We start from the raw sequence: 21,968 nt of genomic DNA on the forward strand, positions 1-21,968 counted from the left end.
AAAGTGATTTATGCTGGCTCAGTTCAGTTTTGATGTATTTCCTAGGATCTACTTTCCTGCTTGAAAGAAGAAGAAGAAAAAAAAATCCTTGTCTTTTTAAGAATATTAAGATACTCTTAGTTGGTAAAACAAACAAAAAAGGATAGTTGTGTCATATCCATATCACAAAAGAATGTCTGCTGAAAACATTGCACTGATTGATTCTTTCATACTAGAAAATTTTTTGTAATGCGATGTTATGTGTTGTGTTGCATAGTGCTTTGATTTGAAGATGAATGTGGATTTCAGAGTGTGCCAAAATCTGACTCCAGCTTATTAAAATAGCTGCATCTTTCTATAAAAATTCTCAGACATCCAGGTCAGGGTTGTTCCAAAGGTGCTTTTTCTTTGTTTTTCTTTGAAGATGTTTCACTTCTCATCCGAGAAGCTTCTTCGGAACTGAAGTTTCCTGGAGAAGAAGTTAAACGTCTTCAAGGAGAAACAAAGAAAGTCCAGCTGCCTTTTGAAAAAGCACCTTTGTGACAGCTGCATCTTTCCTGGGATTGAAGTAGCCATCTGATGCAATCTCAGGAAAAAGCAGGATTGATTTAAAAAGTTGAAGTTAGTTTTCCACAGGGAAACTGTGATAAAATGATAAAATATTGGTCACTACTCAAAGGCTGAAATTTACAAATTTGCATCATGACTCAAATATGATGGCCATAATTTGTGTGACAACTTTACTGTGTGTGTCATTACAGTTTGCTGTGAATGTTTCTGGCAATGCCCAGGATGCATGGATTTTGAAGTACCTTTTTGCCTTTAAATCTAAATAATCATAGAGCTCTAATATAATGTCCTACTACATAATTACCTTTCAAATTCCATTAAAGTGAAATAGGTCATTATAAAAAAATGAGCAGCTGCTTCTTCCTTAAACTTCCCTGAGATTATAAAACATATGGATCAACTTACTTTTTTTTAAAAAATCATGAAATTCCCTTTTTAACTTTAAATGTGAAGAAGGATAGGATCTAGATTTCTGCCCAGCCTGGATGGTTTTCTGCATTACTTCTAGAAACCCCAGGGAAATATTTTCCTTTCAAATTTAGGAGGCTGAATCTCTTGGAAACAAATGTCTTATAGTCTGAACCAGCTGTTAAAAGTTCCATATTCCCATTTTAAGAGGACTGGAGAATATTGTTTCAGGGGGGAAATGTCATATTTCATTGATTTTATTTTTCTATTTGATTTTAAACAAAAGATGTTGAACTTTGATATATTGTAACTGCAAATTTGACAAAGTTCTTCAGGTAGAAAAGACATATTAAGACACTAGAACTGACAGGAGACCTTTTACACCAGCAAACCTTTCCATATCACCTGTCCATCATTTAGCCTACTTGAAATGCCTTGCCCTCTGCATTGTGGGAATGAAGATTTAATGGTAGACTTTGGCAAATTGAACTTGTCTCCATGCTCCTGAGAGACCTGAGACACTAACCCACTTGTTCCTTCAATGCCTGTGGTCGAATCTCCAGGTAGATTTGAGGGAGGTATTAAGAGGCGTTAAGCTTGGAGTCCTTGCACTGCAGAAAGTGGCACAGGCCTGACCTCCTCCAGAATCCCTGAAGCCTTATTTGACTGTTTTCAAGGGACTGTAGTCAGTCTGGTGAGATCCTGATGGCACATTGGTTAAGCTGCAACAATTCAGGCAAACTCTGCCCCAGCCTGGAATTTGATCCTGATGGGGCTTAAGATTGACTCAGCCTTTCATCCTTCCAAGGTGGGTAAAATGAGGAACCAGATGGTTGGGAACAATATGCAAATAATGCTTAAATTGTAAACTGCCCAGAGAGTGCAGTAAAGCAGAGGTCCCCAACCTTTCTAGGTTGGTGGCCCAGAGAGAAAAGGAAGGGGCAGGCATGGGGCTGTGCGCAACACAAACGGGGGCTGTGCAAGTACACATGCAATGCAAACAGGGTAGGGCTAGTGCCCACGTGATGCTGGGGGCAGGGCTAGTGCCTGTGTGACCCTGGGAATGGTGCTAGTGCCCATGTGATGCTGGGGGCATGGCTAGTGTCCATGTGACATTGGGAGCAGCCCAAATGTCCGTGTGATGCTGGGGGCAGCATGAGTGTGAGTGGAGGTGAGTGCGTGCATGCACTAGCCAACCATTCACATGGCCTGGTGGCCAAGTGGCCACGGCCCACTACTGGACCGTGGCCCACAGGTTGAAGACCCCTGTTGTAAAGTATTATGGAGTGGCATATATGCCTAAAATGCTATGTAATGCTATGCTAACTTTGTAACATAAGTAACTAAAACTAAAGCTTCTGCTTGCGACTATCCATGAGTAGTTCTGGTTCTTTGCACCTGACAATGCCTTTTCTCTAGTAGTTTTCTCTTTATCATTATTACCCTGCCAACATACTGTAAATCCCTTCTACCTGTCTCTCAGAACAGATCCTTAACACCACCAGGAAAGGGGCAAAATTTCCCTCACCTACCATTGTTCTATACAGGAGCCTACTCTCTGGTTGGTTTGAAGAACCAGGATGCAAAAATATTGTCTTGGTATGAACTGTATAATTACCACTTGAATCTAGGTAGCAGAATCTTGAATGACCTCAAAGAGCTAGGCAAAGGTTTGGCCTGATGGATACTTGGTTGAGAGAGTACTAAGAGATCTCAGGATTGTGACTTCTGGTCTTGGGCAGTAGTGCAGCAGCCAAGGGATTTGGGGGCTCCATGCCTTTTGGCTGAATTTCTTCCTGTTAGGGGACCCTAAATGAGCCAGAAGCCACCCTGAAGAGGAGGCAAAGAAGGAAGGAAGTCCCATGGACCATGGAGAGATGGTGGTCTACCTGATTGGTCTAGGAGAAGCCTTCCAGAAACCAACAGAAGAAAGGCTAGCCTAACTTAAGAGTCTAGCCCAAGCGACAAGCAACCAAAGTCAAAAAGCACTATTTGAAGCTGATTGTAAATTGCATGTTTGAATCTGGGTAAGATCATCAATTTTCTCTATCCTACTTCTTAACTTTCCTGGGAAAAAATATTCCCAAGAAGCAAAAAAAAAACACCTCCAAACGTGAAGAAGGGGGATTTTTGCCCCACCCTTTTATTAACAGAAGCGGCAAATTAAACCTTTTATAGAGGACCAAAATATACAGAAATGAAATGAAATGAATATAAAACCTAAATCTGGATAAGTTTGGAATTGTTGAATGGTTAAGATTCTCATTTTAAAAGCAATTTTCTATTATGATAATTAGAAAAATAAACTGGTGCAGACATCTAGTGGTGGATAAAGACTATGACAACTATGGCTTTCATACAGGACTTGGCAAAATCTGGAAACAACTAAGCTGTGCTTGTGACCTTCAAAGCTATAACAATAGAGAACAGCTGTGACAAATAAAGAAAACAATTTGGGTTGCAGACAAAGAGAGGATTATAAACTTCAGGAAAACTTTTTGAACGTTTTTGGATTATAAATATCTACTAAACTGTGACACTAAAGCTATTTAAACACCAGCTGCCTGCAATTAGTGCAGGTTCGAGTCCCACCAGGCTCAAGGTTGACTCAGCCTTCCATCCTTCCGAGGTAGGTAAAATGAGGACCCAGATTGTTGGGGGCAATTAAGCTGACTTTGTAATAATGCCGCTTGGGGGTGTGTGAAAGCCCTAATAAGCAGGCATATACATAGAATGAAGGCTACTGCTAAGCTTGTAAGCCGCCCTGAGTCTTCGGAGAAGGGCGGGATATAAATGGAATTAAAATAAAAATAAATAAATAAAATTTGCAGAGAAAAGAAAACCTTGATTCTTGACCACTATGGAAAATCAGAAACTTGCAGAACGAACTTATCAAGAAAAAATAAATACCTTTCAAGAGGAGACATATGAGATGCTGCAACTAATTCAAGCAACAGTGACTTCAAACCACAAAGAAATCCAAAATAATTTTGAAAACATAAACCAATTCATCTCCAATTTAACTTTACAACAACACAAAATTCCAGAAAATAACAATAGAGGAGGAGCAGATAAAACAGATAACTGAACACAAATTCAAGGATAGAGACTCAAAGATGGAACTTAACACAGCAAAGAAGTATGATTTAACCCAAGTGGGGAAAAATACAAGAAATACTGGTTTTGGAAAAGGCAACTTATACTTTAAGACCACAAGACAAATTTGAGGATAAGAAAAAGAAAAAAAACCCTGGTTAAAAATGGATTGCAGAGACGTCAGGAACATCACTAGAACTGGAGAGACAAAAAGCGATAAGAGATACAGAGAGAAAAAGAAAGAAAAAGATTTTCAACAAACATGAAAGACCAAATGCCTTTTTCAAAAATATTGTACTTGACTTATTTTTTTATATCTACAGTGACACCTACAAGAATATGGAAAGACTCTTTGATTCAGCAGAATATATTGATTAAAGATATTGGCAAAAGAAGAAGGCCAAAGTGAAAATTAAGAAAATAGATGATGGGATTTATCAGAGAGAATATTTTAAAAAAAACACACCTGTTTGAATATGGTCAAAGTAATAGAAATATTTTGGATATGAATTTTACTTTAAGAGGGAGAAGTCCCTCAAATAACATAGTACTTTCTCTTTCTTCTCTTTTCTTCTCTTTTCTTCTCTTATTTCTTGATATAAGTAATATATATAATATAATATATATAAAAGAGTTAGAATGGCTTATATATAAGGACATATTTTAGATATTGAAATGTGATTGAGTTTAAGAAAACTACAATGGATTTTTAAAAATGTTTTGAATAAGAGTTAAAATACCAGATGACTAGATTTATTAAATGGAATATTTAAAGATTAAATATATTCTTAATTATGGTAAAAAAGAATGGAAAATTTTTGGAAATAAGACTGTTTTAGCTTAGGGGAAACAAGGACTTTCAGTAGTATACTATCTTTTTACCTTTCTTTTCTCTTGTTCTTTTTTTTCTCTTTTTTTAGTCTTATTTATTCCTTAAGTAAGGTAAAAGGTATGGGATGTTTACATGAGAAAAAATAGAAATAAATATTTAAATGTAATTAACTTTGAGAAAATCTTAACCAGTAAGAATGATTTGAACATTGTGGGAAAAGCAAATGTAAACATGAACTGTAAACGGGATCTATGATGAGGCAACGAGAACAATTAGATAGAAAAGAAATATTATATTGATGTGATTATTATTTGTGGAAATATTAGAAAAAAAAATTATACTCAATTGTTATCTATCAAAACAAGAATTATATTAACTTAAGGTTGGTAAAAGAGAACATTATGGGCCTTCTCTGTGGGCGCTCCGGCTTTGTGGAATCAGCTGCCGGTTGAGCTCCGGATGGCACCGGATCTCCGCTCCTTCCGGCGTGGGTTAAAGACCCATTTATTTGAACAAGCTGGCCTGGCCTGATGGGGAATTACTTAGGGTTTTAATATTTATATATATTTTTTATTGTTTTTATTGTGGGCAATAATTTAATTCTTTTTTAACTTTTGTATTTTTGTAGTTTTAAGTTATGCCCTGTTCACCGCCCTGAGTCCTTCGGGAGAAGGGCGGTATAAAAATTTAATTAAATAAATAAATAATAATAAATAAATAAAAGAGGAAATCAAGTAAAGCTGTTATGTGGATTATAGATCATAGAAAACAATTGTTAGCTAATGTTTTTAAATGTAAACTCAGACAATATACTGTTTACCGAATATTAAGGTGGCCATGTTAAAAAATTAATAAAATATATTACAAAAAAAAAAGATATCTCAGGATTGTAATCTTGACTGAGAATTTGAAGAGTCAGAAGGCGGCAATGAAAAACCACTTTTACCATTGTTATTAGGAAAAAAACTACTTATTTTATTTATTTATTTAATTTATATCCCACCTATATTATTTTTATATACAACTCAAGGTGGCAGATAGCTCTAATGCTGCTTCTGCTTCTTATCTTCTCCACAACAACAGCCCTATGAGATGAGATGAGAGAAATTGACTGGCCTAAGGTCACCCAACTAGGTTTTATGGCTAAGTCTGGACTTGAACTCACAGTCCTCCACTTTCCAGCCTGCTGCCATAACCACTAGACCCTACTGGCGCCCGCTATAATGTGCCCATAAAGTCATCAAGACTTTATGTCAGCTTGAAAGAAACTCAACTTTATAGACTGATATACTTCTCATTCTAAGTTAAGAAAAAAACAAGACAACTTTATTTCAACAGTTTCTTTTCCCAAAATGCTCTAATAGCACATTGTAATAATTTCTCATTTGTCTGTGGCATAATATCTTTGCTTGGTCCAAGAGAAAATAATTATTCACTTGTCTAATGTGAAATAAAAGAAAAGCGGCATTGAGCACACCATGACTGATAGCACAGTATAGTGAGAGCAACTCTACCACTGTCCTTAATTCACATCTCTACGGAATTCTCATATTTATTTTAGATTGAAGGGGATATTCAAATTTCATTCCTGTAGCAATCTGGATAGCCTGATCTTCATGCAGACATGCCCTGAGTGTTGTGATTCAGCGTCAGCTTGTGATTCCAGCAGCTGAGTCGGATGATTCTGAAGAGGAGGAGGAGGAGGGGGGGTTTGGAGAGCCTTTGGTGTCAGAGGAAGGTTCTGATGCACTGTAGGACTCTCAGCCTGGCCCCTCCCATCTTGTTCTTCATCAGACTCAGCCATGTGAGCATGAGGGATTGGAAGAAGATGATCCACAGCTGGCTTTGTTCAGGGACGCTAGGACCAGGAGGCAATCTAGCAGAGCAGAACAGAGGAAGGCAATGAGGCAGCTTGGGAGAAGGCAATGAGAAGCCACGCCTTGGGACTGCTGATAAAAGGGGAAGGTGTTGGAGGTGCTGGTTGCTGAAGGCAACCATTTGAAGATCTTCTGCTAAAGTCCTGGTCTGTTATTCTTGTTTAACTCTTGTTTGAACTTTTGGTTTAACTCTTGAACATTTCATTTAACTTTTGTTTGAACTCTGTGTAAATAAATTTGGTTGGTTTTTTTCCAGCCTGTTGACTATAAAAAGGGGTTGTCCCTGACATTCAAACAGGGCCAGTTGTAGGCTGGAACAGAACAGTGATACAGCAAGGGACCTGATTACATATGTGACTTTATTTATTTATTTATTAAATTTAAATCCTGCCCCTGACTCTGATATGGTGACTCTGGACAGGTTTTTTTTCTTTTTCTTTTAACCTCCGTGTAATCCCTTGCATTGGTGTGGAGTCACGGCAACTGATGGGTGCTCAATCATTTACTGGCCAGATGACTTTTCTGATGCCTATGCAAAGTTTGCAGCAGATAATTACTTATTGCACCCAGGGAGAGAAACATCTGTCACTGTCTAGGATTGAACTCACAGACCCTAGATTGTGAGGAGAGAGCTCCACCTCTAGGGCACCACACTGCTCCACTCTGGGCAGTTTACAAACAATAAAAAAACAAATATAGACACAATTAAAATTACTAGAATTATGGGGATTCTACATGGCATAAGAATGAGATCTTCTTCTTACCTCATCAACCATTTTCAATAGTGAGCACCCCCTCAGGGTCCCAAGCCAACTGGAAATACCAGCTTTGGATACCCTTCCAAAAGTCCAGAAGGGGTTCTCACTTCTAGTCATAAGTCAAGGACCACCTGCATTGCAGTGGTACCTTGGTACACAAGTGTTTTGAAAGTCATTGAATTTGGTACTCGACACACTTGGGTATCAACATTTTGTCCCAGCACTCATCATTTGTTTGGTACTTGACACACAATCTAGAACTTGTCAGTGTTAGCTTCCTTGTGACTCACTACATTTGTCCATATGGGAAAATTTTGTTTGGTATTCATTGTTTTTGATACTCATTGCACATTCCAGAACCAATTAACAATGAGTACCCAGGTACCACTGTATTTCTTAATATATATTAAGTTCTAGGAATGCTACAAAGTGGTATCTAGATGAAAAATGCTTTTCCTGTGTCATTGGTACTTGACTGCCTTTCAAAGGTTAAGATTTAGAGCTTTGTTTGCAGCAATGGACTCTGCTCCCATAGTCATCTATTCCCAATCATGGTACTATCAAATGATGAAACGTTATCCATTATATCACAATGTAAAGCCTGCCCTTTTGTACTTCACCATGTCTCATTCGCATATGTAAGGGGCAAAATTTATATTCTGATTTGTCATTGAGCCCATCTTCTTTCTGATGGATGCTATGCCTGCTATTCTCTCTCAGTACCTCTACTTATGTGCTTAAATACACAGTACTAAGTAGGCAGTTCATAATCCATGACAATCAGATCAAAGAACTTCTAAGCCTTGTGTGAAATCAACAGCATAGCCTAAGTGTAATAGCATTCTTCAATCTTTATTCCATAGCAACTGATATTCACAAGTATGTATCCAAGCTATTCAAAATTGCATTCTGCAGGATCTGTACTCAGAATTATGTTTCCTAGCTACTGGTATTCAGAGGAACCTCCTTAATAAGTAGTATTCAGATGCATTCTTGTCGTTAAGAGCAAATTCCATTTTGTATTTTACTGCTTGAAAAGTGGCCTTGCGTTGCAACAGCAGAATTCATATCATTCCCCTTCTTGAAGTCAGATTTATTTTTCTTTACTGAGGAACGAAAGTTGCTGGAGCACATTGTTGCACAGTGATCTTCATTGTATACATTGTCTTGCATTTGTCAGAGAGGACATGTATACAGCAGTACTGCCTGTGTTTATACAGAAATCAATACAGTTTATTCCCAAGCAAAGAATGGAAGAAACTGTTCAATGTGGTTGAGGCCTCAGGTAGAGTTACTGTAGCCTTAAATTCAACACGAGCCAAACTGGCACGCTTAAAATACAGTTATACAGTTTTTAATCACAGGTTGTCCTCAACGTACGACCACAGTTGAATCCAAAATTTCCATTGCTAAGTAAGACAGTTGTTAAATGAGCTTTGCCCCATTTTATGACCTTTCTTGCCACAATTGTTAAGTGAATCACTGCAGTTGTTAAGCTAGCAACATGGTTGTTAAGTCAACCTGGATTTCTCCATTGACTTTGCTTGTCAGAAGGTTGCAAAAGGTGTTCCCATGACCCCGGGATACTGCAACTGTCATAAGTACATGCCTGTTGCCAAGTGACCAAATTTTAATCACATGACCATGTGGATGCTGCAATGATCGTATGAATTAATGGTTATAAGTCACTCTTATGACCATTAATTATCTTTGAATGGTCACTAAGTGAATGGTTGTAAGTCAAGGACTGCATAAACCTCCTCATTTGAGTTGCATTCAGACCTCCATGGCCAATGCAAGGTTTATTAACCTTCACCAGGAACATATATTATATTTAGCAATGGTCACATTTGACACTATTTTTTTCTCTCTCTTTTTCTCTATTTTTTCTTCTTCTTCATTGCTTAAACTATACCACTGTCAAGAATGATCAAGGACTAGATAACCCCCTTTAATTAGTGTAATTAACTGGAATCTCTGCAATGCTCATTTGTCTTATAATATTCAAGCAATTTAAAACCACTCTTCCTCTAGATAGAAGTTATAATTGCCCTTCTGGTTTTCTTTTTGATAAAGCAAAATGGAGCCCTATCCCCAGATAGCATAAAAAAGCCAGATCAACTCATTACAACACACTGATGAATGAGGGAAGTAAATAAATAAACCCCCATTGGCATCATTGTTGTGTACAGGTAGTTTGAAATTACAACTTCAAACTTCAAATGATAAAATGGGGTCACTGTTTTGCTCAACAATGAAAACTTCCTATACTTAAAATCCAAGTGTTGATTCCCAGTCAGACCCTTGATTTTTAATCTAGGGGATGCTTAACAATTTGTTCCTGAGAATTTCTTCTTTCTACAACCTCCAGGAGACTAACAGCAAAAACAACTAGAGCCAGCAAAGGAAATGTGTACATTGAAGCTGAGGATGTCTGAATTTGGCACTGGACTCTAGATTTAAGGACCCTACGTTAGTGTCTGGTGTAGGCATATTAATAGCCATAATGACAAAGAAGTGGAACAGAAATGTAATAAATAAATGTCTAAAGCTGGATGAGGTGAATGCTTCTGACCTATTGTAGATTGTCAGATGAGACTATGGCCAGATAAAATGTCATACTAACCATGATTTATTTGAACCACAATTTATTGAATAAGCCAAGAAGACTGAGTTTACATATTATGTGAAGCCCAATCTGAGCATTATATCTGATGTGATATGTGGACCCTCCTCATGAATTGCAGAATCTGAAGAGCCTACGTTATTCCAGTCCCGAATATGTGTCCTTGTGTGCTTTTAATCCCTTTTCACTGACTACCACTTATATTCTAGCAAGGTTGAATTGAATCAATTGGTCTTTAATTTCATTAGCAGAGAATGCAGTAGGACTTTTTTTCCCCTTGTATAATACTTGAGAGCTAAATTGACAGCCGGCAGCTTTCAGGGCAGAGATGCCAGTTCCGTCAACATGCAACATCTGTTTTGTCTTTAGAGTCTTCAAGTGCAGGGCAAAAATGGAATTGAAATGTAAAATAGAAAAAAGCAATCAGTATAACCTGTCATGGGTGCATGGGGGAAACTACACTTTCATGCTGACAGAGGACACTCAGCCATTCAGTGGTGCTTCATAAGAACCCTATCCAGCTGCATCATGTCATTTTAGAGGCCGTTTTGCCAAGTCTAAGCCAAGAAAGAGAGAATGAGATTTACCATCTCAATAAAGGAGAATATTTGTAACTCAAGGTTGAAATAAGGGGTCCTTGGTGCTTTCTGAGCTTGGTTGTTTTCTTGCAGACGTTTCATTACCGAAACTAGGTAACATCCTCAGCACTGATGGCATTACCTAGTTTGGGTAATGAAATGTCTACAAAAAAACAACCAAGGTCAGAGAGCACCAAGGACCCTTGATTTACCATCTAGACCTGGAGTGGGTGCCTGAAAATGGAAAATTAGCAGGAAATTAATAATGAATTAATTAATAATTAATAATTAGTAATCCCCTTTATGGATTACTGCCTTGTCGTGGCGAAGGGGCTTGCGTAATTCAATGAAGCTATGAGCTATACTGTGCAGGGCCACCCAAGACGGAAAGGTCATAGCAGAGAGTTCTGACAAAACGTGATCCACTGGAGAAGGAAATGGCAATCCACTCCAGTATCTGGAAGATGAGCCCCTCAAGTCGGAAGGCGTCCAATATGATACTGGGGAAGAGCAGAGGGCTAGTACTAGTAGCACAAGAAAGAATGAAGCAACTGGGCCAAAGCCAAAAGGACGCTCAGCTGTGGATATATCTAGTGGTGAAAGGAAAGTCCGATGCTGTAAAAAAAAATTCTCCATAGGAACCTGGAATGTAAGATCCATGAATCAAGGCAAGCTAGATGTGGTCAAACAAGAGATGACAAGACTGAACATCGACATCTTAGGAATCAGCGAACTAAAATGGACAGGAATGGGTGAATTTAATTCAGATGACCATCAGGTATACTACTGCAGGCAAGAATCCCTCAGAAGAAATGGAGTAGCCTTCATAGTCAATAAAAGAGTAGGAATAGCAATACTGGGATACAATCCCCAAAATGACAGAATGATCTCAGTGCGAATTCAAGGCAAACCATTCAATATCACATTAGTCCAGGTCTATGCCACAACCACTGGTGATAAAGAGGATGTGAGCTTAAATGGACTTTAGAAGATGGTAGAGGACAGGAAGGCCTAGAGGAATGTTGTCCATGGGGTTGCGATGGGTTGGACACAACTTCATACTTAACAACAACAACTACGATGATGATGATGACAATGATGTTGAATGATGATGATGATGGTGATCATATCCATTCAATTGTGTCCAACTCTTGGTGATTCAATAGGCCAGGTCTTTCCACATCTTCTCATCTTGCACTTCTTCTTTGAGTTGTTCAGTGTTCTGGCTGGTGTCAGCTTTAATGGTGAGCTCAAAATGAAAAAGAGCCAACATCTTCAGAAATTTAAAATACAATTTATTGATAAGCAGTTTGTTAAAATAACACGTTTTTCAGCATATAAATCAATGCAGCATACATTATATTGAAATCATTATGTCAGTTTATTTTCTTGAAGGAAGAAAAGTATAATTCAGGACAGAACTAATAATTACAATCAAAATTGCTGTCATTTCATTTTCTAACATTCCAGTTCTTAATATTTGCGTTTGGGTGTGTAATAAGCATCACTGAAATATAAAATAGAAGATATACACTTTTTAATCAAAATATTGAATGTATAAACTATTTCAATAGATCAGTTTTATATTCTATTTTATAAAAAATATATAGAAAGTAATACCAAGAAAATATTTTTTTAAAAAAAATGAATGATAAAAAAAAATAATCTCCAGATTCTAAAAAGACATTTTAAGTAGTTATAAAAATTAAATTTCCATTGCACATTGCAAAATCTCTTTGTTCATTAGATTCACTGTATTCAGTCTATAATTTCTATAACAAAACCATATTTTTAATTTTAAATGGCTTGTTTATTCACTTGAGGGTGTAGTACAAGACATAAGATATATCAGTGTTTTATTGTAATAGTTCTTCACAGAAATACGTATAATACAAATGAATCATAAGCAAGTACTACTACTCAACTTCTTTGTGTAAACTTCCATATCATGTGAATGATTTATAGTCATCTTATTCAACCTAGCACCTAGCATCTGATTGCAGGTAAAATATAGGTAGTTCTCATTTACAGTAACAACCCCTTGTTCTGTGATTTTTTTTAAAACTTGCAAAGGCACTGAACAGGTGGTAATTATGACCAGTACTTCAATTTCCAGCTGTTGCAACATGCCTGCAATCATACAATTACAATATTGTAGCAAACCACAGTGATGTAATTGCAATTTCCAACATTTCTTGCTGGTATTCCGCAAGCAAAGTCAATGGGGAAGCCAGCAGGAAATCGGGAGACCTGTTCACATGAAGTCCTCATCTAATGACTGCAACCAAGACTGTTGGAACTGCCATCACTAAGTGGCATGGTTATGTGACATTGCACTTTACAACCAGATTGTTAACAACAGCAATTTCAGTCCTATTTTCCATCATACTGTAAACTGAGCATTACCTGTATTAAGATCTTCATGTATTGGTATCAGTATATTTACATGGGATAATATATTGTGAACAAACTTAGGAGCACGTTTCAAATTTCAGGTAAAGGGAGAAGAAACTATGTTAGCATATGGAATAAAAGGTAAATCTCTTAGCAAAATTCAAGGAAAGCTGATCCCTAATTTTCATAAGTGGCCTTCTTTCTCAACTCTATACAATATTCTGATGTATTTAGTGCAACCTAGATTGAAGCTCTGCACATAATGTGATGTATTGGGAAGTTGAACCAATTGTCATTGCACTGTAGCAGTTGTCATACCCAAGTGGGGTAAAGTAGGCATTTTTCTCGAGGCGAAACAGAATCAAAGTGGAAAAGCTTCTGGGTTTTGTGGAACTTCTGTGCTGTCAGCCCCATTGTAGCAATTGCAATATTATGGTTAGAGGATACTGTATATGAGAATGCTTCCAAGTTCATTAAGTAGCTTTCATTTGTAGCTGTGTACAGTATATGAATAGACAAACTAGGAAAACAATGATAAGAAATAAGGATGAAAGTGATGTGCTCATAGTTTCTTGGCCACGCCGATTTAACTGAATGAAAGTAGTGTTCTTCAGTGTTCTCAAGTAGTGCTGTTTTGCATAAAGGTTTCAAGCTGTATATTTTTCCCTCTCTGTACAAGACAAATCTTGAGGCTTTCTCAGGGAACAGCATGAATTATTCCTGCAGCCCACTGCAGGATACCAGTTATATAGCACATGGATTGAAATTATGCATTGACTTTCAAGATGGAAAACATATACATGGGGAAAAAACAACCATTTTAAATTTTATTCTATTTTCAACGTGAAGGGAAGAGAGGGGACAAGCAAGAAAGCATCATTTTCTTATTGCCCCTCTAATCATATCCATGAAGGCAATCAACTTCTTTTGCTTGACTTCAGAAAGGTTGCAGAGGAATATAATCAGCTACCATCCATCTTTCTGATACTTTGCCCTTACCTTAGCTGCTCTCCTTCCAGCGAGACACTTGGAATTCATGGTGAGGATTGTGAATGCTAGTAATCTGTTGTGTATGGATAATTACAATTAAATATGAAGTAAGGTAATCATCTCTTGAAACTTAGTGTAATGTCATGTACATATATATATATATATATATATATATATATATATATATATATATATATATATATATATATATATATATATATATATATATGTAAAAACAGATATATAGTCTTCCTTCCTTCCTTCCTTCCTTCCTTCCTTCCTTCCTTCCTTCCTTTCTTCCTTCCTTCCTTCCCTCCTTCCCTCCTTCCTTCCTTCCTTCCATCCCACTGTACTGCAGTAATGCTCTGAAAACACAAAGACAGGGAACAAGAGTTTCCAGAATAATTAAAGACTCGGTTTGTAATATAGACGGAGGCATAAGCAGGATCCAAAACCTCTATCAAAATTATGAGTCACAATGCAAATTTTGCTGGCAATTTTATAGAATGCCTAGGAAATCTATAGAGTGCCAAAAATGGGACGTCAAAGTATGAAATGCTTAATATTTCACATATTTCCTAAGTATTCTATGGAAAGCCAAAAGGCAAACTGACAAAATATAAAATACTCCCGCTAAAATGCCATTTTAGCCTTTCTTGTTGCAACAAGTAGGTCAATACTGGTCTTTTTCTGTTGTTTTTTTCAGTAAGTCCTGCCCTTTTTTTTTGCATTTCTTCCTTCATTTTCATAAATGTCTTTTCAATAAAGAGATAGAGTTAGGGTCAGGGTCAGGGTTAGAGTTACAGGGTTAGACATGTTATACTTTACCTAAAAATGTCACACATTCTATGGATTTCCTGAGCATTTTATACAATGCCAGCTTTTCACACTGGTAACATATACCAAAGTGGCAGAACGGGCCTAATCCCCCTCCCATTGAAACCCCCATTTCTATATGTGCCTGTACAGCAGGTGTAAGTAAAAAAGGAGTAGGCAAATGAGATGAAACCAACTAAGATTTGATGGCCTTCAAAAACAACCTATAATATCTGTCCCAAGCCTCTCTCATAAAGAAAGGGAAAATGGGGCTATGTGATTCTATGCATTGTCAACTGGCAGCATTATGGAGTACACATGGTCATCTTCATTTTTTCACTTTTCAAGAAGACATCTGGGAGAGCAACTCAAATGTAAATTCAAACATTGATACTCATCTTTTAGTCTTAGAAAGCTGAAAACCTATTACACACCTCTTGTTTCAGTAGGAATATACCAATGTCTTCATGGCACAGTCAAGGCCAAGTTACAAGTGATCACAAGTGCTCATATTTAAAACTACGCTTCAACTATTTCCTTCCATTTTGTAGAAAGAACCAGAGACCTTTTGAATACAACAAAGGAGAATTTTATTTGCCATGTTGTTTTCCTGCTAAAATCTTCTCCTGGTAACTCCCATTATCTCTCAAGAGACTGTTTATTGCAAAAGCTGTCTTTGAGGGCAAAGAACATCTGAGAAACATTTTAGCCAAGAAATAAAAGGAGAGGAAGATTCATTCCCTTCTTCTCTAGTTTCTGATTTGCAATGTTTTCTCCCTATGCAATTCCATTTTTCTTTTTGGTGGGGGGAGGATGGAAAACGGGAGTATGTCAATCAGCTCCTAATGTGGTTTAAGCACTGTTTGCCTCAAATCCTGCCTTGCATTCATCTTGAGAGTTGTGAATAGAGAAGTAAATTCTTTGGCTCTAACAGGAGTTTCTATATCCATGGAAGATGTGATACCCAATCTACTTCTTTACATAATATTGAAGCAGCAAATTTTAACATAAAAATCATGTCAAAAGCTACCAGTCTCCTCTCTACCCCTTACAGAGAGCCAGATTTTGCAAAACCTTTTGTGTTTTCGAAGAAGTGGAGCAAACATCTCTGAATCAACCAGTGATTCTGATAGAACTTTGAAAACAACTTAGCAGATTTATTGCACCTTTGGAATATAAATACAAAAAACTCATTCTACTCCTTCCACTTAATAGTGAGGTGGATAATAAAGAGGCAATAAAGGAAATAATCCCATTGCATTATATGACATGTACTTTAAAGTCAGGGGAAAAAATGCTCCCAGAGATAGGGATTAACTCTGTATACTACCATCTTTCATTTTTCCTGATCAAGATAGGATCACATTATTAGACCTTACACAATAGCCCCATCTCCAGTAAGATTTGAAGTTAATGTACAATTTAGAGTGGTGAACCTTACATTCTTTCACTCTGCACAAGGATTATCATCTAGGATAATCCTAGTGCAGGAGCCGTGGTGGCACAGTGGTTAGAATGCAATATTGCAGGCTAAATCACAGCCCACAGCCTGGAATTTGATCGTGACCAGCTCGAAGTTGACTCAGCCTCCCATCCTTCTGAAGTCAGTAAAAGGAGGGCCCACATTGTTGAGGGCAATATACTGACTCTGTAAACCGCTTAGAGAGGGCTGTAAAGCACTGTGAAGCAGTATATATGTCTAAGTCTATTGCCAGGGCTTTTTTTCTCATAGAACGCTCAGAACGGAGTTCCGGCACCTTTTTTGGATGGAACCTTGTAGGGTAGGCAAGGCGGGTTGTATGACATGTGTGAGTTCCGGCACCTTTTTCTTTTACAAAAAAAGCACTGTCTATTGCTATCTATAGTAGCATTTCTGATGTTGGCTGGGAGGCCTAGATGTGAATACAATAAGGCAGAGGTCCCCAACCTTTTGAGCACAAGGGACTAGTTCTGTGGAGAGAGGTTTTTTGTGGATCAGAGGGTGATTGGTTTTGTATGCTGTCTGCATCTCACGGATGGGGCTTTGCTTGTTTGTGCAGACTGGTTGCTGGCATGCCGCAGCCTGGTACTGATCCACGGACCGGGGATTGGGGACCCCTGCACTAAGAGCTTTTAAGCTGAAATTGCATCACTCGTTTCCTTGCATATTTTGCATACTACATTGCATTGCATTAACAAACAATCTCTCCTGGAGAGTGAAAGAAATGTAAAGAAATGTAAATGCTATTTGCTTCCACTCCAGTGTTGTTGTTTTTTTATTCAGGCTCAGCAGTGAAGGGCCCATTTTAGGCTATATAAGCTTATTTGTGAATAAGTGCCCTTAGAAGTAACTCAGGCTGAAATTGGAGATACTCATCTCTCAGGAAATATACACAGAATTGCATAATAAATCTATTGGTAAGCAAGATGGCCAGATTTGGATCCTGGATGTTAAAGCATACAGTTATCTAAAATCTCTTTGAGATTTATGCAGTTAAGTTGTCAGTAATCCTTTCTTCTTGTTATTATTTTTTATTCTCATATTTTCCTTTGCCCTATACAAGCGGTAGGCAACCTTGGTTCTTTTATGACTTGTGGACTTCAACTCCCAGAATTCCTGAGCCAAGGATGCCTACCCCTGCCCTATACCATATATGATAATAATTATAAGTAAAAATTAGATGGATTAGTTTTCCAGGATCTCTCTCTCTAATCCTCCCTCCTCCAGTTCTAGATTTCCTGAAGTTTCCAAATTCAAGTACTTTGCAAGCCCAATCAGCTTTTTTTGAGATCTAAGTCAGCTAGGTGGTATTACTGCTGAGACTTACTCCATACAGTCCAAAGTAAAAGGCTCCTGAGGTCACCAAATCACCAAACCCTGATATCAACAAAAGTCAAGATGAACTGGAATGAGAATTTATCTTTTTATAGGAAAATATATAATTCAGACTCATTTAAATGCATAATCAACAACTCAGAAAATCAAGTAATCAGAAGAAATTAAAAGACAATTAGGAAGCGCAGTAAGTTTTGTCCAGGATAGAGATATTTTTATAGTACAATCCTATATATGTCTATTCCATCCTTCCAAGGTTGGTAAAATGAGGACCCAGATTGTTGTGGGCAATATGTTGACTCTGTAAACTTCTTAGAGAGAGTTGCAAAGCACTGTGAAGTGGTATATAAGTCTAAGTGCTTTTGCTACTGCTACTCCATACAAATTCCCATTGCCTGACATATGGTGGTAAGCTTAATGAATTATCAAATGCCTTCTTAAAGGCAAATTGTGGAGTCACTGTAGGGAAGATTGTATTTTACAGGGCACTGTGACAGATGCACTGGACTTGAAAATCTATACCAATTTATCAGTGCAAACAGTAAGTCCACAATCCCCAAATGGTGAATCATCTACATACAGAGAAAACAGCTCTATCTGTGCTAGAAGGCCAAAATCACTACACTTGCCATTTTGCACATTTTCACCTTCCTTGTGGTGAACATGTGTGGCAGCCAGCAGCTGAATAAATCCTGTTTTCTCAGGTACATATGAAGTCTGTTACTTATGTTTTATCCTGACCTGAACCATAAAGGAAAGTCAGCGCTGACTCCCCAAACCAACTTAAGCCATTCGGGTTTCAAAGCAAAACAAAAAAATATTTTTCTAGGCCGCAATTATCTGCTGTTATGGTCAGCTTTGATCACTGCAACAGTGTGATGGAATCTCTGCCTGTTTTTTTTTTATGTGCAGGAAAATAAGCAATAAATAATTAGGCACTAGGAATACTCTGAATCTTACATTTGGTTAAGTTGATCAAAGTGCTAACTGCAAGTATGCAAACTAGGCCAAGAAAGGATTAAGTTCTAACTTGAGGTTTTTAGGGGAAGGCAACGTGAACAGACTAATCTCAGATGTAGTTTCTTTGACCCATTGTTTTTCAAAAGTAGCTTGTATAAAAATCCATTACACAACTGTCCTGACCTATTTCCCACATCCATTAATGCACACATGCTGAAACACAATCCGTGAATCAAAGCCAAATTAATTGTACTTAATTTGCAAACGTTTATAAAAAAGGGGTTGCAATGCCTCCTCTCTTGAGGTCTTTCTTTGCTTCCAGTACTGATCAATAAAGCAATTCATACTTCAGTGAAGGTTTGTTGGTCCCTAGCTTAAACAGAGTCACCTATGATGGGTGGGTAGGTGGATAAACATGCCTTTTCCTTATGTTTTAGAATGAAGAAGAGAAGGGCAAGAGAAAGCTGTTTTTATGACTGTTGTGGCATATAAACATTAGATTTTAATTTTTTTCCCTTACGTTGTTCAAAACAATTTATAATCTATCATACATACAGTATTACTTGTCTGATTTAATTGTAGGTTTTTTTTTTTAATTTCCCTCTAAAATATGCACTAAAGTTCCAAAGATGTCCATATCATATCAATTCTAGACCAGGATTTATGTGTATTTGAATAAAATGTAATAAAGAATGCCTCAGGAATCTGGATGACGTATTATTTTAAGAGAAATTTGAATCTATATTTGAGTCAGTACCAAAATGAAATCAAATGACATTACCTAATATGATTTAGTTGCATCCTGCAGTATTGATGCCACCCCAATAGCCTCAGAAGAGATTTCATTCAAAGCATGCAAGCTTACTTAGGATGCTTACTTAGCTGAAAATATCATCAAAATCAATGGAAATTTGCTTCTAAATACCCATGGTTATGAATAGTGCTCAAAAGCAAAGGAAAAGGTACATAATTCTTTTCTGAGTTAAGTGTGCCATTTGATGTATGTGTAGCATGTGGAAGAGCAGGACTAAAAAAAATAAGTTTAACTTTATCTCATTTATATTTAAATGGAGCTTCCTAGTTAGAATTCTGAAGGATCCTACCTCACTGAAAATGAAACAAAGATTTTCCTTTAAATTTTATTACAAAGAATGAGGATGTGCTGCTGACTGATTTTCTGCTTCTCTCTCTCCCTCCCTCTCCCTCCCTCTCTCCCCCTCTCTCTCTTCCTGGATTATTGAACAGGAGTCTCTGGAAAACCTGTTTCCCCATCAACATCAATCACATATGCAGTTCATGGCAAGTTAAGTGATAGGCTACACGTACCTGAAAACTGTGCTATAGATTTATGCAATCTTTCATTAAACTTAATGAAACTGAAACTCATCTTTTCTGGATCTGAAAGAGGAAAAGCACAACATTTTCCTTTCAAACCAGACAGCTGCATAAACCTAATGCTTAACTCTGAATTAATAAGGGCATTGGAATGCAATATTACCTGTCACACAATAAAGAAAGTTTTTTTTTGCTTTCAGGATATGCATAGTGAAAGCTATGGCTTTGATGGGAAAGCATATGTCTTGATGTCTACGTGGCTCTGGTTTCAAAAACAGCATGGAGAGGCTATTATATTTTCAGTTGCATCCTTTTTAGTAGTTGAATGCCTTGACTCTTTTTACCCATTCCTTACTTTTTTCTTGGAGATTTTCAGCAAATTGCTTTCAAGACACATTTTGATTTCAGTTTTCTGATCTATGCAACTTATTTTTCATTTATAGTTGTCCAGGATATCTCAAAGGGCAGTTATTCTCAGGGAACCAGTGTGTGTGTGTGTGTGTGTGCGCGCACAGACACAATGTCATCACAGGAGGTCTGTGAATATTTGATACAGTCTAAATCTTAAATCTTGAATTAAGTTTTGGTGCTCTGTGGCCATGGTCTGTAGCCACAAAAAGTATTTAAAGGGTGTCTGTGGTGAAGAAAAGGTTGAGAACCAGGCATGGTCCTATCTGGGTGTAGTTAGGGATCATTGCGTCTTTCACAATGGCTGGTCTCTAATTTTCTTTCAGACCTATGTATGGTGGTATGACCATTGTGCATAAATCATAAATAATAATAATAATAATAACTTCTTTTGTTTCCTGTTGGATAATGCCACTAATGCTTCATTTTTTTCTCTTTCATCTTGAATCTTCCACAAGAGGTCCAGTTCAATTAAAGTTCACTTGTGAATCAACAATCAGGTGTTGTTGAATCGGGTGTTCTATGAAATCTGAAAACATCCATGGTCAACCACATACTGTATTATAAGATTTCGTGGCTCCTGTTCACAAATGGGTGGGATTTTTTTGCTATCTCCAGTGCCAAATGTTTCACAAATGGTTTTTGCTGCAGAATGACAACATTAGGCAAATGCTAGTCAATGCACTTGCATGTTGGCTTTATATTGAAAAACCTGGTAGCCACAGCTGACAAATAATTGCAAATAAGTGAGCAGATGGAAGCTCAGATATTCCATATAGGAAGAGAATGGAAATGGAAAGGATTATTTCATGTCTTTTCTATGGGCAATCAGAAATGCAGTAGGCTATTACAGGAAAGATAAGAGCACCTTAATTTCTTCTTCCAGTTTGGATCAACCGTGTGGAATTATTTTCTAGTTATCCAGTTACAAATCTTCCTCATTTAATTCTTGATCTATCAACACATACAGCTACCCATGCCCACCTATTCCAAAAATAGAAATATGTAATAAATTCTCAACAGTGCAAACGGCTGTTTTAGCATTATCTAGGGCTACAATAAAGTACCTTGAAACAAGGATTACTTTTTTAAAGTTGAGAAATAAAAAAAAGATTTCAACCATGTATCATTTCAAGCCCAATCCAAAGTCTTCCTCTGGAAAATGTAAACAAGGTTTTTAGTGGCGTGTGTGCAGATGCCCAAAAGCCAAGTTTGTCATTGGTTTCCCACTGAGGTGGCCTCAAAGACCTCAAGTCCTGCTTTGAAACAAACCTGAGCTGAGTTGAAACTGTTGAACACTTTTGACAAGATAGCTTGTAGAGTCTCATTGGACTGATGTAACTTCCAGTGCTCTGCTGCCTCCAGGAGTACTGAAAACTGCTGTGTCCTGTCATCTAGTCGATAAAGGATGTTTCTGAAAAAAAAGAACAACCAAGAAAAAAAGTAAATGATTGCCTTAAATAGATGGAAACAGGTATATAAAGATCCACCTGAATTCATTAGCGATGTTCTTGGGTGACAGCCAT

At 37.4% G+C, this 21,968-nt stretch overlaps 1 protein-coding gene across 7 annotated transcripts in view; it reads right to left on the minus strand.

Annotated features, from left to right (window-relative positions):
- Nucleotides 1-14,924: 14,924 nt before the first annotated feature.
- NAALADL2 (N-acetylated alpha-linked acidic dipeptidase like 2) overlaps nt 14,925-21,968 on the minus strand; it is a 649,741-nt gene continuing 642,697 nt past the window's right edge. For all 7 annotated transcript variants that reach the window (XM_081328125.1, XM_081328124.1, XM_081328126.1 and 4 more), the window contains one exon: nt 14,925-21,856. In XM_081328125.1, the coding sequence (XP_081184251.1) occupies nt 21,658-21,856 (199 nt within the window). In that variant the 3' untranslated portion in view covers nt 14,925-21,657. The remainder of the gene's footprint in view (nt 21,857-21,968) is intronic.

The sequence above is a fragment of the Vipera berus genome (assembly GCF_964194415.1).
Source record: "Vipera berus genome assembly, chromosome: 5".
In the NCBI taxonomy this organism is placed as follows: Eukaryota; Metazoa; Chordata; class Lepidosauria; order Squamata; family Viperidae; genus Vipera; species Vipera berus.